This window comes from Hordeum vulgare, chromosome 3H (genome assembly GCF_904849725.1).
Source record: "Hordeum vulgare subsp. vulgare chromosome 3H, MorexV3_pseudomolecules_assembly, whole genome shotgun sequence".
Classification (NCBI taxonomy): domain Eukaryota; kingdom Viridiplantae; phylum Streptophyta; class Magnoliopsida; order Poales; family Poaceae; genus Hordeum; species Hordeum vulgare.
Window position 1 is genome coordinate 525,664,850 of NC_058520.1, and position 17,958 is coordinate 525,682,807.

Genomic DNA, 17,958 nt, shown 5'->3' on the forward strand with positions numbered 1-17,958 from the left:
TACAAGGACACACTGGTGTGGATGTGTGCTGCCATAGTCGCACCCAGAGGCCATCACAGGCATCTGTCCCACGTCAAGCCAGCATTGCTAGCTTTTGTTCCTTTCCAACTTCTGGGTTTCTTGCATTGAGATTTGACGCCAAACATGTGGCGCAAAGCAGGAGCCTTAAGTATATATAGCCCAGTTTTTCATGTATATATGCATCCCCATTGCCATTTGGATAGCTATATAGCTGGTATTGCTTAGTGCATTTACTCTGCACAGATCAGTTTGCTCACTTTCTGCTGCTAAAGAAAGCATCTTCAACCTCAGTACGATTGATCAAGCTGCAGGGGAACATCGATTAACATGGATGCCGCCGCTGTGGACAAGAAGAAGAAGCTGCTGCTGGCGGAGGGGCTGTTGCTCCCGGCGAGCATGGTGCTGGTGCAGGCCTTCACCATGGGAGCCCTCATCCTGTCCAAGCTTGCCTTGAACGTCGGTATGGCGCCTTTTGTCCTCCTCGCCTACCGCAACCTCATCGGTGCCATCACCGTTGCACCCTTCGCCTTCTACTTTGAGAGGTACATACTCTGGCCCTGCCGCTTCCTTAGCTAGGTATTTGTTCTGTTCCTTTTTTTTCAGATAGTGTCTCTTCTTTTCTTCATGGCTTACATTCTCTTTTGTTAGTAAGTATCCTACTCTGTGTTTATTTAACGGTTTTCATGTAATTGACCGAGAGCTAGCCTAATAATTACATAGCATAAAACTTGTAAGCAGCTTGATGGTGTTCGGATCGAAAACTGTGTTCAGTTTTTAGCAAAATCAAAAGAGTGCTGCAACCTCTTAGCAGCATTTTTTATTTTGTTCTTGTTCACTGAAGTATTTTTCTTTTATTCTATCTTTGTCCCTTTTGTAAAGTCCTAGATTTTTTATATCACGGTCCTATCAGAATCCATCGTGTCGTGAGATCGACTAAGAGATTCGTTAACATGGTTGACTAAGAAGTATACACACTAATATTTAAAATTTTGTTGACCGGTCGTAGCAGAACACTACAATAGATTTACTATTGGAAATAATTTAGCAAACCTCAAAATGAACAGAAAACTGTGCCGCCATTGTTTCGCCCACATGCTATGCAACAATCGGTGGAATCTATTTTACTAACTTTATATTATATGCTAATGCTAGTATAGTATGGTTTCTAGTTTTAAGCAACAACAAAGTTGGTTCTACGGGTTTCATTTCACCGACATAGGCAGTTCTTAACATACTGATGGCCAAACAAAGTTTGGTTGCAAAAAGAACATTGAATTGACGGCCATTCATACACACAGTACCAACAAACAAAACATACTAGATTATTTATGTATATTTCACATTTACATAGTCATTTGGAACGGTAATGGCGAGAAGCACCAAAACTTTGTACTTATCAGAACTCTTGTCTTACATTTTGAGGAAAGAAAACTAACAAGAAACGGAAAGAAATCATATATCCACGTGTGTCAAGTGTTAGAGGAATGATAGAGACATTTCAACACTGAATCATGACATTTCCATGTGTTTGAAGAAAAAAAGAGCAAGTTTGTTAAATACGTGCACAGCTAGTATCACGCAATTTCAGCATCGTCTCGGTTTAGTAAGACATGTGGTGGACAAACATGAATATCAGTGCTTTCCTTTCCGTTCTATATATGTACGTTAGATACATCAATCGGCCTTGTTGTTGATGTATAACCGTATACCGATTCGGAAAGAAAACGCTGCTGCTGATCTATCACCAATACAGGAAATAGTATGTGTTAGGTAGAACTTTCTTGTTGGGCATCAGTCACATTCCATTTCATCGGTGCTTCCTTTGTGACGATCGGCAGGTCAAATTTTCTTCATGAATACAACAATGTAATCTCGTATCACAGCACAATTTCTTAAAAGTTACACTTGAAATGAAACATGCTCGAACCGAACATACAAATTTTTTAAACCTTATCTTCGTTATATTCAAGTTGTTTTGGCGTACGGAATTTTTAGCAGGAATTTTATACTTATTACCGTGGCCGATGAATGCAGGGAGATGGTGAAAAAGGTGAACTTGAAGGTATGGGGCTGGATCTCCATCAACGCTTTGTTTGGGTCAGTACTTGTCCCTTGCTCTGAACAACCCTGTATATGTATCGTATACGTTCAACATTCTAATTTCGTTTGGCGATTTGACATCAGAATTGTGCTAGCAATGGGACTGCACTACTATGGCCTGCGCGCCACCAACGCGGCCTACTCTGTCAATTTCCTTAATGTGATCCCCGTTATCACCTTTATCATTGCTGTAATACTCCGGTAAGTTACATACATTGTCTGTTAATCTGCATTGCCTAACTCTGTTTCAAAACGGATGGAGTAGTTATTTACTACTCCCTCCGTCCCATAGTATACTTTATGGAACGGAGGAAGTACCTTTGTATCATAATATATGACGTTTTTGTATTTCAATGCACAAATAAGGGCAGCATGAACCTAACTTTATTGCATAGACACATTGTACTGACTGCTGACCCGTATGACCATTAGGCCATGTAATGTTGAGATTGGATGTGGCTTCATTGATCTGACAGTCTGAAAATGCTGGTCTACAAACTTATTCAGAGTAGAGCGGCTGAAGATCGGCACATGCCCAGGCAAGATGAAGGTCATCGGTGCGGCGATTTGCGTGGGGGGAACCATGGTGATCAGCATGTACAAAGGCAAGCTGCTGCATCTCTGGCCAACCCACCTGCTGAAACCGCAGCTGCAGGCGGCTGGTGCAGCATCCTCTGTCCCTGACCACCACAACATGCTCATCGGCACGCTCTTCTTAGCCGGCAGCTGCCTCAGCTACGCCTTCTGGTTCATCATACAGGTTCGTCTAGCTTCATATTCTTCATTCGTGTCGCAGCAATGATACACTTGTGAATTTGTGACGATGCAGTTACCTGTACCTTCCCAAGAGTTTCGTTGAATTTCAAATTCAAATGAGCTAAACTGCGCAGGTTCGAGTGTCCAAGGAGTTTCCGTCCAAGTACTTCTCGACAATGCTGGCGTGCGTGTCGGGGACCGTGCAAGCGGTGGTGATCGGGGTCATGATCGACAGGCGTCCAATGGCATGGGCGCTCAAGTGGAATCTGCAGCTGCTCACCGTCGTTTACTCGGTAAATATATTAAGCGGCCAGTAGCAATATGATGTAGCAATCCGTGAGCTCATCAGGCCTCTTCCATGGATATATGTTGCCGCTTGCACGGTCTTAACTAGTTTGCACATGTGTTATTCATTCAGGGGGTGTTCAACACTGGCTTCAGCTTTTGCTTGATCTTGTGGGCCGTGTCTCGCCGCGGGCCAACGTATCCTTCCATGTTCAACTCGCTGTCGCTGATAATCACCATGGTCCTCGACTCGGTGCTGCTTGGCACCGATCTCTCTGTGGGGAGGTTAGACTGGATTTCTATCATGTGCATCTTCAGACTTGTGATGGGATGGCCATATGCAGTACATTTACTGTAGCAAATCCGGCAAGCTTCTGATACCGTTGTTACTGATAGACACCGTAACCTGCTTGTGCTTCCAGCTTGCTAGGGGCGATGTTGATCATCGCAGGACTGTACGCCTTCCTCTGGGGGAAAGGGAAGGAAGTGCAAGAGCAGGGCAAGCAAATCGGGGCGGCAGCGAGCGAAGACGAGAGCAAGGGCAGTGGCGCGGCGGCGGGTGATGGGCTGGACAGCGTGCAGGTTGGGAAGAACGAGGTGCGAATTCGCATGGAAGTGAGCACACATATGTAGACATAAGTATTGGCGCACAAGGCAATGAAAGGAGTCTAATCAAGATGAACGGTCGAGATCCGTCTAGGTTGGAAGTGGACCGAAGCTCTGATTGTATATACATATTTATTATGTATGTCGACTACGCAAACTCGTATTTTCTCGAGATAAGAACAACTCAAATAGATTCTTTAAAATCCTCCCACCTTCTAAAATCGTCAAAATAGACAAAACAGACTAACATATTCCCTAAAGCATCCATATCCCTAGAATTTTTAGAGGTTCCTCGAGTGAATTGCAAAAACAACCACATTTGGGGCACTGATAACATAACTCTGAAGTGGTGTTGGGCCGATCTGAAGAAAGAGAAGGAGAAGCTGGATGTTTGCATTGCTGAGCTGATGAAAGATAATGAGAAGTGGAGCATTGAGAAGAGTGCTATGGAGTGCTGCATTGCTGACCTGAAGAAAGTAGGTGAAAATAACAAGAGAAAGTTGAAGGAGATCAAGCGTATTTGTGATGAAGAATAATTTGGGTTGTCATATGACCATGTGGTTCATTGTCTTTAGTTGATAAGTCTGTAATTGAGTACTACTTGTAATGTGTTGAACTAAATTACTTGTGTAGCATTGAACTATGGCTTGTAATGTGTTAACTTTGAATCTGTTGAACTATGGTCTGCTTGTAATGTTATTTTATTGTTGGTTTGTGATGAAATTTGTGCATGAAAGTCTAAATGACAGCATCATCAGCATTATAACTAGAATCATAAACAATATAAATCATCATCATAGTCTTGATCATGTGCGATAATTGGGTAACTTACATAGTGCCATCACAAACTAGCCAAAATAGGTTCAATCAAACTGGTATCAACAACAGAAACTCAAAGCTATTTTGAACATCACAAACTCAAAGTTCTTTTCAACAACACCATCATGAAATTACTTCTTGCTGCCCTCGGAATAGTTGAACCACTCTGACATCTTATAAGATGGTTTTCTCAGCCTTCCAGTACCTGAAGCTCTTGGTGGTATGAAGCTTTTCTTTGCCCTTTGCTTAGCAGCGCAGTAGATGACCTGGAGTAGAAGCAGCAACAGTAGATGCAGTTGGCCTAGAAGCGGCAGCAGCATATGATCCTGGAGTAGAAGCAGCAGCAGTAGATGCAGTTGGCCTAGAAGCAACATGACACTCTATTTTCATGACATCGATTGCTTGATCACATCCATGCTGAGTATATGAACAACTAGCCTGATGTTGGGGAACGTAGTAATGATTCAAAAAATATTATACGTGCCACCAAGATCAATCTAGGAGATGCTAGCAACGAGAGAGAGTGAGTGCATCTTCATACCCTTGAAGATCGCTAAGCGGAAGCGTTGCAAAGAACGTGATTGATGGAGTCGTACTCGCGACGATTCAAATCGCGGAAGATCCAATCCAAGCGTCGAACGGACGACGCCTCCGTGTTCAACACACGCACAACCCAGGGACATATCCTCCTTCTTGATCCAGCAAGGGGGGAGGAGAAGTTGAGAGAGAGCTCCAGCAGCACGACGGCATGGTGGCGGTGGAGCTCGTGGTTCAACGGGAGAGCTTCGCTATGCACTACGGAGAAGGAGGAGGTGTAGGAGGGGGAGCGCTGCGCCAGGGGCAAGGGTGTGCGCTCGCGGCTTCCCTCCCACCCCCTCTCTATTTATAGGTGAAGGGGAAAGGGGGCCGGCCCCCTTAGATCCATCTAGAAGGGGGGAGGCGGCCAAGGGGGGGAGGCTTGCCCTCCAAGTTGGTGGGAGGCGCCCCCACCCCCTAGGGTTCCCAACCCAAGGCGCCTTGGGCCCTAGTAGGGGGCGCACCAGCCCATTAAGGGGCTGGTTCCTACCCATATTCAGCCCACGTGGTCCTCCTGTGCAGTTGGCCCCTCCCGGTGGACCATCGGAACACTTTCCGTGGTCCCGGTACAATACCGATAAACCCGAAACCTTTCCGGTGACTGAAACTGGATTTCCCATATATAAATTTTCACCTCCAGACTATTCTGGAACTCCTCGTGACGTCCAAGATCTCATCCGGGACTCCGAACAACTTTCAGTAACCACATACAATTCCCATTACAACTCTAGTGTCACCGAACCTTAAGTGCGTAGACCCTACTGGTTCGGGAACAATGTAGACATGACCGAGACACCTCTCCGGTCAATAACCAATAGCGGGATCTGGATACCCATATTCGCTCCCACATGTTCCATGATGATCTCGTCGGATGAACCACGATGTCAGGGATTCAATTAATCTCGTATACAATTCCCTTTGTCCATCGGTATGTTACTTGCTCGAGATTCGATCGTCGGTATCCCTATACCTTGTTCAATCTCATTACCGACAAGTCTCTTTACTCGTTTCGTAACACATGATCCCGTGACTAACTCCTTAGTCACATTGAACTCATTATGATGATGTATTACCGAGTGGGCCCAGAGATGCCTCTCCGTCACACGGAGTGACAAATCCCAGTCTCGATTCGTACCAATCCAACGGACACTTTCGGATATACGTGTAGTGCACCTTTATAGTCACCCGGTTACGTTATGACGTTTGATACACCCAAAGCATTCCTACGGTATCCGGGAGTTGCACAATCTCATGGTCTAAGGAAATGATACTTGACATTAGAAAAGCTCTAGCAGACGAACTACACGATCTTGTGTTATGCTTAGGATTGGGTCTTGTGCATCACATCATTCTCCTAATGATGTGATCCCATTATCAACGACATCCAGTGTCCATGGTCAGGAAACCATGACCATCTATTGATCAACGAGCTAGTCAACTAGAGGCTCACTAGGGACATGGTGTGGTCTATGTATTCACACATGTATTACAGTTTCCGGTTAATACAGTTATAGCATGAACAATAGGTAATTATCATGAACAAGGATATATAATAATAACCATTTTATTATTTCCTCTAGGGCATATTTCCAACACCTGATCCATGTATTTCTTTAACTCTTCACCTCTAAAGCCAAATGTTTGAAAGTTCTGATAAATAACTCTATCTAAGCAATTTCTGTGAAAAGAGTAGTTCCTGTTTTGTCAGATGTGAAATGTAAGAAGTGCTCTCCTGAATTGTTGGACATGTAGGAAACAAATATTCTTCATAAATCGTTCTTATGGGCTCTCCCTATTCTTATCATACCAAATCCTAGTCTTCTGCTTTCTGGCCCTACTTATCCTACCATCCGGTTGCCTAAATGTTGGAAGTTGAGCACCTTCATTATCAACCTGACATAAGTCACCTGGGTTGCTCTCCTCATCAGATGAAGGTATCCAATCTTTCTCTATGATTTGATCCATACATCCATGTGATCTGGTTGTTGGCCCCTTCCTCTGACTTCCTCCTCTGTTGTTGCTTCCTCTTGGACTTCTTCCTCCTACAATGCTTCCTCCTCTCCTGCCCTCCTATGCTTGCTCCTCCTGTCGTGACTCCTTCTCTCCTGCTTCATCCTCCCCCTCCTCCTCATTTGGTTCATAAAGCTCTTCTACATCAGTGCCTCCTTCATAGTGATTTAGAGGATCATCTATGTGCCTCTTCATTACCTCCAGCCTAGATATTATGTCATCATTTGCTAAAATTTCATTCTCACTATCACTGTCAATTAACTCTTCAGCAAGCAGTTGTGGAAGTTTTCTCTTTGCTGCCTTGTACTTCTGTTTTTGTTTCTGATTGGTCCTGAACTTCTAAATCTCTTCATTCCTATTTTGCTCCATCATCTGCTCAATCTTCTCTTGCTCTTGGTCTAACTCCATGAAGTACTCATGCCTCTCAGATCCATAGTCCAATGCAAACTCTGGTTCACTTGGGCTCTTAAGCTTCAACAAACATGAACTCTCCTGGGTGTTCATGACCTGGACTGGTTGTGGTTGGGGCTTCACTAGACTACGGTAAAGAACTCCCCCAATATCTACCTCATAGACAAGTGGTACACCAAAATCACACAAAGGGACATGCTCTTCATAAAGATGACCAAGTTCAGGTGAGCTGTTGTTGGTGCATCACTTCTCATAACTGTAATGTTAACCACAGTATTTCCATCACTAGTTATTTCATCCAACATTTCTTCCACCTTGTCATCATCAGTTAATTCTTCCATTCTTGACACCCCAACTCATGGATCTCTGACATAATACATAAAACCTCTTGAACTACAGCCTGCTATCTCTATTAGTGCAATCAGATTCCAATAGGTTATGTAAGATAAGAAAACTATTCTTTCCAAATTATCTTTGTCCAAGAAATGGAACCTCACTTCCCATTATTCATCATCCAACATACATTTAGTTAAAACTAGTGTTAAACGTTCAGTTAAACCCAATACCTACTGAAAGGAACAATATGGTTGACTAGAGAGGGGTGAATAGGCAACTAACAATATTAATCTTTTCCTTAACAAATTAAGTTTAGAAACAAATAGGTTGTCTACATATGCAACTAAGTGAGCAACCTATATGATGCTAGCAACAACAGTAACAAGCAAGTAACTAATACAAGTAAAGGTAAGAAGTAACCACAAGTGGAACCGATGAAGACGAGGATGTGTTTTCGAAGTTCCTTCCCTTTGAGGGGAAGTACGTCTCCGTTGGAGCGGTGTGGAGGCACAATGCTCCCCAAGATGCCACTAAGGCCATTGTATTCTCCTCACACACTCACACAATGCAAGGTGTCGTGATTCCACTAGTGGTGCCCTTGAAGGTGGCGACCGAACCTTTACAAACAAGGTTGGGCAATCTCCACAACTGAATTGGAGGCTCCGAACGAAACCACGAAGCTTCACCACAATGGACTATGGCTTCGAGGTGACCTATTCCATCTAGGGTGCTCAAACACCCAAGAGTAACAAGATCCACGAGGGATTAATGGGGGAACAACTTTTCTCTTGGTGTAAGTGTGGATCAAAGCCTTCTCCTCCAAACCCTAGAGCATCAACAAGAATCAGCGGCTAAGGAGAGAGATCGGACAAGTTTGAGCTTAGGAGCAACAATGGAGCTTGGAGAGGGAAAATGTGAAGTCTCCTTGGGGAAGATGACCTCTATTTATAGAGGGAGGAAAACTGTCCGCTATTCTGCCCAAAGTCGCAACTAAGCGTTAGTACCATGCAAGGGGGCGGTACTTCTGCTTGCACGGAAGTAACGGCCACCACAGGTGACAGAACACAGCCGGGGAGGGGGGGGCGATAGTTCCACCCGAGAGGTACTACCGCCCACATCCATGCGGTACTTCTGCTTAATGTTGACGATAGGGACCAACGATACCAGATGAATAAATTAAGTGGAAGAAGGAACGATAGTGAAGGGCGGCAGTACCGCTGGAGCGGTACTACTGCTCCCCCAAGTGATACTTCCGGTCAGAAATGAAAAATACCCTGAAGATACCATACAAAAAATATAAGTGGAAGAGAGACCGGCCCTGGAGGGCGGCAGTACCGCTGGAGCGGTACTATCGCTCCCTAGAGTGGTACTTCTGCTTATATGACATCTGGGCACTTCAAGAAGGCTCCATTGCTCTGGGAATCGGATGGAGTGCAAGTGTGTGTGAGTTTGTTCCACCCAACCTTTCCATACGCGGATCCCCTCTTGATAGTATGGGTTTACTTATGACTCAAGTCCACCAACACTAAATCGATAGCTAAGCACCGTCTTCTCTTTGAACCATTCAGGGGAAAATAACTTCTCGTGCCACCTAATAATTCTCTGAAAGTTTAATGGACACGATTAGTCCGCAAGGGGCATCTTCATCAGCCACCAAAACTACTTAGGATAAATTATGCTCTTACAATCTCCCCCTTTTTGGTGGGTTGATGACAATACGGGATTTCCATAAAATGAATAAACTACAAATACTTAGGTAATCCCAATATCTACAAAATATAGAGAGGCTCCCCTAGATGTGTGCTCTAGTTGAATATGCCTTTGGAATGCAAAAAAGCACACACTAAGATCAACACTCCCCCTATATTTTATAGACACGGCCATATACTTGTATAAACAGGAAACGATTTAAGAATGGATGCAAGTATAGGAAATATGAACTCATATAACAACTAAAATAGACATAACATAATAGGAAAGATAGCATATGTCTTACACCATACTTTAGTTCACACAAGTCTCGATAACACAAACCAAAGCAACCAAATAAAATGAGTTCACGAGAGGAGATCGCAAATAAACGATAAAGCACTCATGACTCGGCAAATCCAGCTTAAACTAAACACTCTCTCCCCCTTTGGCATGAGACACCAAAAGGGCAAAGAGGACGAAAGGAAGCATAAATGATGGTGAGCTCAGTCCTCCTCTTCATCATCACCCTCTGACTCATCTGAAGCAGCAGACATCTCCTCAGCACACACCTCCTCCTCAGACTCGGTACACTGACAGTGCACCTTGGTCTAGTCCTCCTCATCAATGATCTTGTCCTTTGATCCGCTCTGGACATCAAGGTCGATCTTCCTCATGATCAGCTTTTTGCGACTGCATGCCTTCTTGGCGTCAACATGTGCCTTATATTGTCCCTTAGCCTGGAAGCAGAAGAGATCCTTCATCTTGTTCCTCAGCTTGGATGCCCAAGATGGTTCAGTCTTAGATCTTGGTACAAATTCATAGTCAAGCTGGGGCTCATCATCCGAGCCCGTGGGAGTAATCTCAGGAACAGCAGGTGGAATCCCCGAATTTTCCTTCACACGGAGCTTAAATACACCATGATGAACCATGTGGTGAGTCACCAAAAGCTCAGTAGGAGAGGTACCATCCCATGTATCCTCAATCAGCTTGTACAGATATGGGCCATAGATGGGCACTTTCTTCTTGTCAAGAATAGAACAGCTGAACGCAGATCCATCGACATAATGTGGGAAACATCCAAAGTGTACTGGCGGCCTCGCTCCTTCATGCAGAGAAGTAATATGTTCACAAGATAAGAATGCACCTGGTCTTTGTTGCCAACACGAGGAAAGAGAGTGTTGCAGAAAATCATGTGCATGATGTCCAGAATGTTGGGGAATGTAGTAATTTAAAACAAATTCCTACGACATGCAATGATCTATCTATGGAGATACTAGCAATGAGTGATGGGGTAGAGAATCTTCATACCTTTGAAGATCGCTAAGCGGAAGCGTTGCTATGAACGCGGTTGATGGAGTCGTACTCGCAACGATTCAGATCGCGGTGGATTCCGGTCTATGTGCCGAACAACGGCACCTCCGCATTCAACACACGTGCAGACCGATGATGTGTCCAACACCTTGAACCAGCAAGTATCTAGGAGAGGTTGAGGGAGAGCTCCGGCAGCATGACAACATGGTGGCGGTAGAGCTACGTGGTACTCTGGCAGAGCTTCGCGAAGCGCTACGAAGGACGAGGAGGAGGAGGAGTATGGTTGCGCCGTGGAGAGATCAATTGTGTGTCTCAAAAGTGCCAAAACCTCAAGTATATATAGGAGGAGGGAGAGGGAGGACTGCCTTGGCCCCTCCTCCAAGGAGGAGAGGTTCGACCGAGCTAGGGAGGAGTCCACCTCCCATAAGGGAGGTGGATACCTTCCTATTAAATCCTCTTTTGCCTTATCTCTTTATCCCTAGCCGCATGGGCCTTTAGGGAAGGCCTTGGCCAGCCCATTAAGGGCTGGTCCACCTCCTCTAATAGCCCATGAAGTCCTTTGGTCGTCACACCCCTCCCGGGGGTCCTCCGGGACCCTCCTAACACTCCCGGTACACTACCTATGAGCCCGAAACTTTTCCGGTGACCAAAACAGGACTTCCTATATATCAATCTTTACCTACGGACCATTCCGAAGCTCCTCGTGACGTCCGGGACTCCGGACAACCTTCGGTAACCACATACACTATTATCATACAACCCTAGCGTTATCGAACCTTAAGTGTGTAGACCCTACGGGTTCGGGAAGCATGCAGGCATGACCGAGACACCTCTCCGGTCAATAACCAATAGCGGGGTCTGGATATCAATGTTGGCTCCCACATGTTCCACGATGATCTCATCGGATGAACCACGATGTCAAAGATTCACATAATCCCATATACAATTCCCTTTGTACCGGTATATAACTCGCCCGAGATTCGATTGTCGGTATCCCTATACCTTGTTCAATCTCGTTATCGGGAAGTCTATTTACTCGTTCCGTAGCACATCATCCCCTGACTAACTCCTTAGTCACATGAGCTCATTATGATGATGTTCTACTGAGTGGGCCCTGAGATACCTTTCCGTCATACGGAGTGACAAATCCCAGTCTCGATCCGAGCCAACCCAACAGACACTTTTGGAGATACACGTAGTACACCTTTGTAGCCACTCAGTTATGTTGTGATGTTTGATGCACCCAAAGCATTCCTAAGGCATTCGGGAGTTGCACAATCTCATGGTCTAAGGAAATGATACTTGACATTACAAAACATTTAGCAGACGAACAACACGATCTAGTGATATGCTTAGGATTGGGTCTTGTCCATCACATCTTTCTCCTAATGATGTGATCCCATTATCAATGACATCCAATGTCCATGATCACGAACCATGATCATCTATTGATCAACGAGCTAGCCAACCAGAGGCTCACTAGGGACATATCATGATCTATATATGCACACATGTATTATTGTTTCCGGTAAATACAATTATAGCATGAATAATAGAAATTTATCATGAACAAGGAAATATAATAATAACAACTTTATTATTGCCTCCAAGGCGTATTTCCAACAGTCTCCCACTTGCACTAGAGTCAATAATCTAGTTACATTGTGATGAATCGAACACCCATAGAATTCTGGTGTTCATCATGTTTTGCTCGTGGAAGAGGTTTAGTCAACTGGTCTGCGGCGTTCAGATCCGTATGTACTTTAAAAATATCTATATCTCCTTCCTGGATGTAGTCCCGGATGGAATTGAAGCGGCGTTTGATGTGCTTGGTCTTCCTGTGAAACCTGGGCTCCTTGGCTATGGCAATAGCTCCAGTGTTGTCAGAGAAGAGTTTCATCGGGCCCGGCGCATTGGGAATCACTCCTAGGTCGATTATGAACTTCATCCAGATGCCTTTTGTGCTGCTTCTGAAGCAGCTATGTACTCCGCTTCACATGTAGATGCCGCCACGATGCCTTGCTTGCAGCTACACCAGCCGGCTGCCCCATGATACGTCTCCAACGTATCTATAATTTTTTATGGTTTCATGCTATTATCTTGTCAAACTTTGGATGTTTTGTATGCCTTTTATATCTTTTTTGGGACTAACTTATTAACTCAGTGCCAAGTGCCAGTTCCTGTTTTTTCCGTGTTTTTGACCCTTTTTAGAGGAGGATTTTAAACGGAGTCCAAACGGAAGAAAACTTCCAAAAAGATTTTTTTCCGAAACAGAAGACGATCGGGGAACTTGAGAACCAAGGCAGGGGGCCACCAGGGACCCCACAAGCCCCCTAGCCGCGGCCAGGGGGGCCGCGCCTCCCAGGCTTGTGGGATCCCTGGGCCTCCTCTGACTTAGGTCTTTTGCCTATATATTCCCAAAAATTCCAGAAAAAATCAGGAGATCATCGAAAGTACTTTTCCACCATCGCAAGCTTCTCTCTCCGCAAGATCCCATCTGGGGCACGTTCTGGTGCCCTGTCGGTGGGGGAGATTCAGATATGGAGGGCTTCTTCATCAACACCATGACCTCTCCGATGATGCGTGAGTAGTTCACCATAGACCTACGGGTCCATAGCTAGTAGCTAGATGGCTTCTTCTCTCTCTTGGATCTTCAATACAAAGTTCTCCATGATCTTCATGGAGATCTATCAGATGTAATCTTATTTTGCGATGTGTTTGTCGAGATCCAATGAATTGTGGATTTGCGATCAGATTATCTATGAATCTTATTTGGGTTTCTTCTGATCTCTTATATGCATGATTTCATATCCTTGTAATTCTCTTCGAGTTGTGGGTTTTGTTTGGCCAACTTGATCTATGATTCTTGCAATGGGAGAAGTGCTTGGTTTTGGGTTCATACCGTGCGGTGACCCCACCCAGTGATAGAAGGGGTAGCGAGGCACACATCATGTTGTTGCCATCAAGGGTAAAAAGATGGGGTTTTCATCATTGGTTTGAGTTTATCCCTCTACATCATGTCATCTTGCTTAAGGCGTTACTCTGTTCGTCATGAACTCAATACACCTGATGCATGCTGGATAGCGGTCGATGTGTGGAGTAATAGTAGTAGATGCAGAAAGTATCGGTCTACTTGTCTCGGACGTGATGCCTATATGTATGATCATTGCCTTAGATATCGTCATGACTTTGCGCGGTTCTGTCAATTGCTCGCCAGTAATTTGTTCACCCACCATAATATTTGCTATTTTGAGAGAAGCCTCTAGTGAACATTATGGCCCCTGGGTCTACTTCACACCATATTTTCAGCCTTACTCTTTTACTTCGTTGCACTTTCCGCCTTCAGATCTCACTTTGCGATCAATCTTGAAGGGATTAACAACCCCTTTACAGTGTTGGGTGCAAGCTCTTTTCTGTTTGCGCAGGTACGCTGGACTTGACGAGATTCTCCTACTGGATTGATACCTTGGTTTTCAAACTGAGGGAAATACTTACTGCTCCTATGCTGCATCACCCTTTCCTCTTCAAGGGAAAAACCAACGCAAGCAAGTCTCCGTCAACATGTCAATTTCTGGCGCTGTTGTTTGCGAAGTAGCAGAAGGATTTCTAGCGCCGTTGCTGGGGAGGATCAAGTCAAGAACTCATCCAAGTAAGTGTCGCAAACTCATCTTTTGCATTTACCTTTTTTTGCCTCTCGTTTTCCTCTCCCCCACTTTTGAAAAACAAAAATTTACAAAAATATTTGCCTTTTTCGTTTGCCTTTTTCGTTCGCCCTTTTCTCTCGCTTGCTCTTTCTTCGCTTGTGTCCTTGCTTGCTTGCTGAAGTCACCATGACTGAAAACACCAAACTTTGTGACTTCTCGAATACTAATAATAGTGATTTTATTAGTACCCCGATTGCTCTCGCCACTAGTGCGGAATCATACGAAATCAATGCTGATTTGCTGAATATTGTTATGAAAGAGCAATTCTCCGGCCTTCCTAGTGAAGATGCCGCATCCCATCTTAATACCTTCATTGAGCTTTGCGATATGCAAAATAAGAAAGATGTGGATAATGATGTGATTAAATTGAAGCTTTTTCCTTTCTCGTTGCGAGATCGAGCAAAAACTTGGTTTTCGTCTTTGCCCAAAAATAGTATTGATTCTTGGAATAAGTGCAAAGATGCTTACATATCCAAGTATTTTCCGCCGTCTAAGATTATCTCTCTCCGTAATGATATCGTGAATTTAAGCAACTTGATCATGAACATGTTGCACAATCTTGGGAGAGAATGAAATTGATGATTAGAAATTGTCCCGCTCATGGCTTGAGTCTTTGGATGATTATACAAATCTTTTACGCTGGCTTGAATTTCGCTTCTAGAAATATCTTGGACTTTGCCTCAGGTGGAACGTTCATGGAAATCACAATAGGAGAAGCCACAAAACTCCTAGACAATATCATGACGAACTACTCTCAGTGGCACACTGAAAGGTCACCTACTAGTAAGAAGGTACACGCTATAGAAGAAATTAACTCGTTAAGTGCTAAGATGGATGAGTTAATGAATTTGGTTGCTAGTAGAAGTGATCCTTTAGATCCTAATGATATGCCCTTGTCTTCCTTGATTGAGAGTAGCAACGCTAGCTTGGACGTTAATTTTGTTGGTAGGAATAATTTTGGCAACAACAATGATTTTAGAGGAAACTATGTTCCTAGGCCTTTTCCTAGTAACTCCTCTAATAAATTTGGCAACTCCTACAACAATACTCATGGAAATTACAATATATTACCCTCTGATCTAGAGAGTAATATCAAAGAATTTATCAACTCACAAAAGATTTTCAATGCGTCCATAGAGGAAAAACTACTCAAATTTGACGATTTGGCTAGGAGCGTTGATAGGATGTCTAGTGATATTGATGCTTTGAAAGTTAGATGTGCTCCTCCCAAGATTAATATGGATGAAACTTTGAAAGCTATGCATGTTTCCATGAGTGAGAGCAAAGAAAGAACCGCCCAAATTCGTGCTAGACATGAATGGCTTAAAAAGGCGTGTTCTCGTGATAAGAATCACGAAGATCTTAAAGTGCTTGGTGTGACTACCATTGAATCTTTATTTTCTTGTGTCAAACCTAATGATGATGGGGCTCGATATGAATCCACTTTGGTTGAAAAACGCCCCAATGATTCGGAGTCCATCTATCGTGATGCTAAAAGCATTGAAAGTGGAGTAGAAGATATTAAAACTTTGATAGTAATGAAATTACTACTTTGGATTTCAAGGAATTCAATTATGATAGTTGATCCTTGATTGAATGCACTTCCTTGATGGAATCCATGCTAAACTCTCCACACGCTTATAGCCAAAACAAAGCCTTTACCGATCACATCATCGAAGCTATGATAAAATCTCTTGAAGAGAAACTTGAATTGGAAGTTTCTATCCCTATAAAGCTTCATGATGAGTGGGAACCTACTATCAATATCAAAATCAAAAACTACGAATGCAATGCTTTGTGTGATTTGGGTGCTGGTGTTTCCGCGATTCCAAAGTCTTTATGTGATGTTCTGGCTTTTAATGAGATTGGGGAATGTTCTCTTAATTTGCATCTTGCGGATTCTACTGTCAAGAAACCCATGGGAAGGATCAACGATGTTCTTATTATTGCAAATAGGAACTATGTACCCGTGGATTTCATTGTGCTTGACATTGATTGCAATCCTACATGCCCTATTATTCTTGGTAGACCTTTCCTAAGGACTATCGGTGCTATCATCGATATGAAGGAAGGGAATATTAGATTTAAATTTCCTTTAAATAAGGGCATGGAACATTTTCCTAGAAATAAAATAAGATTGCCTTATGAATCCATGATGAGGGCTACTTATGGTTTGAGCACCAAAGACGATGATACGTGATTCTATCGCTTTATGCCTAGCTAAGGGCGTTAAACAATAGCGCTTGTTGGGAGGCAACCCAATGAATTTATCTTTTTCTTTCTGTTTTTTTGCGTCCACACCATCATAATTCTGTTATGATTGTGTCTTTTGTGTTTCTTTTTGTGTTTGAGCCAAGTAAAACCTTTATGACTAGTCTTGGTGATGGTTGTTTGATCCTGCTGGAAAAAGACAGAAACTTTTCGCTCAAGAGATTATTTTTCATTTTTATTCAGAAAGAGATTTGGAGTTGATTCTTTTTGCTGCTGTTTGATATGCCTTTTTCCCAGGCAGTCGTAATTGTTCAGAATTTTGGAGGAACGAGAAGTATACGAAGTATACATATTGCTATAGACTGGTCTGTTTTGATGGATTCTGTTTTTTTAGTTGGTTGCTTGTTTTGATGAAACTATGGATAGTATCGGGGGGTACTAGCCATGGAAAAGTAAGAATACACTAATATAACACCAATATAAATAGAAATCAAGATTGCTACAGTACCTAAAGTGGTGGTAGTTTGTTTTCTTGTGCTAATGATATCACGAGTTTCTGTTTAAGTTTTGTGTTCTGAAGTTTTCAAGTTTTGGGTGATGTTCTCATGGACAAAGAGATAAGGAGTGGAAACAGCTCAAACATGGGGATGCCCAAGGATTCCCAAGCCAAATTCAAGGACACCAAAAACCCTAAGCTTGGGGATGCCCCGGGAAGGCATCCCCTCTTTCGTCTTCAATCCATCGGTAACAATACTTGGAGCTATATTTTTATTCACCACATGATATGATTTTTGCTTGGAGCGTCTTGTATCGTAGGAGTCTTTTCTTTTTGTTGTGTCACAATCATCCTTGCTGCACACTTTTTGAGAGATACATGCACTCATCGTTATTTTGCTAGAATGCTCATCGTGCTTCACTTATATCTTTTGAGCTAGATAATTTTGCTCTATGTGCTTCACTTAGATCTTTTAGAGCACGGCGGTGCGTGACTTGGTAGTTGGCTTGTGCTATGAAAGTAGTCCCAAAGGTGATAGGTACCCAAAGAGGATACAAAAACCTCCATCTTCATGTGCATTGAGTAGAAAGAAAAGTTTTGATTCCTCTCAATTAGTTTTGAGAC

The 17,958-nt window shown here is 43.4% G+C and overlaps 1 protein-coding gene across 1 annotated transcript; it reads left to right on the forward strand.

Moving 5' to 3' along the window:
• The first annotated feature begins 221 nt into the window (after positions 1-221).
• LOC123440405 (WAT1-related protein At1g09380-like) lies at positions 222-4,227 on the forward strand. The gene is made up of 7 exons (XM_045116976.1): positions 222-563; positions 2,056-2,118; positions 2,206-2,322; positions 2,629-2,881; positions 3,012-3,170; positions 3,296-3,447; positions 3,585-4,227. Exons 1-7 carry the CDS (start codon positions 349-351, stop codon positions 3,793-3,795), a joined length of 1,170 nt encoding a protein of 389 aa, XP_044972911.1. The 5' UTR covers positions 222-348; the 3' UTR covers positions 3,796-4,227.
• Positions 4,228-17,958: the final 13,731 nt, after the last annotated feature.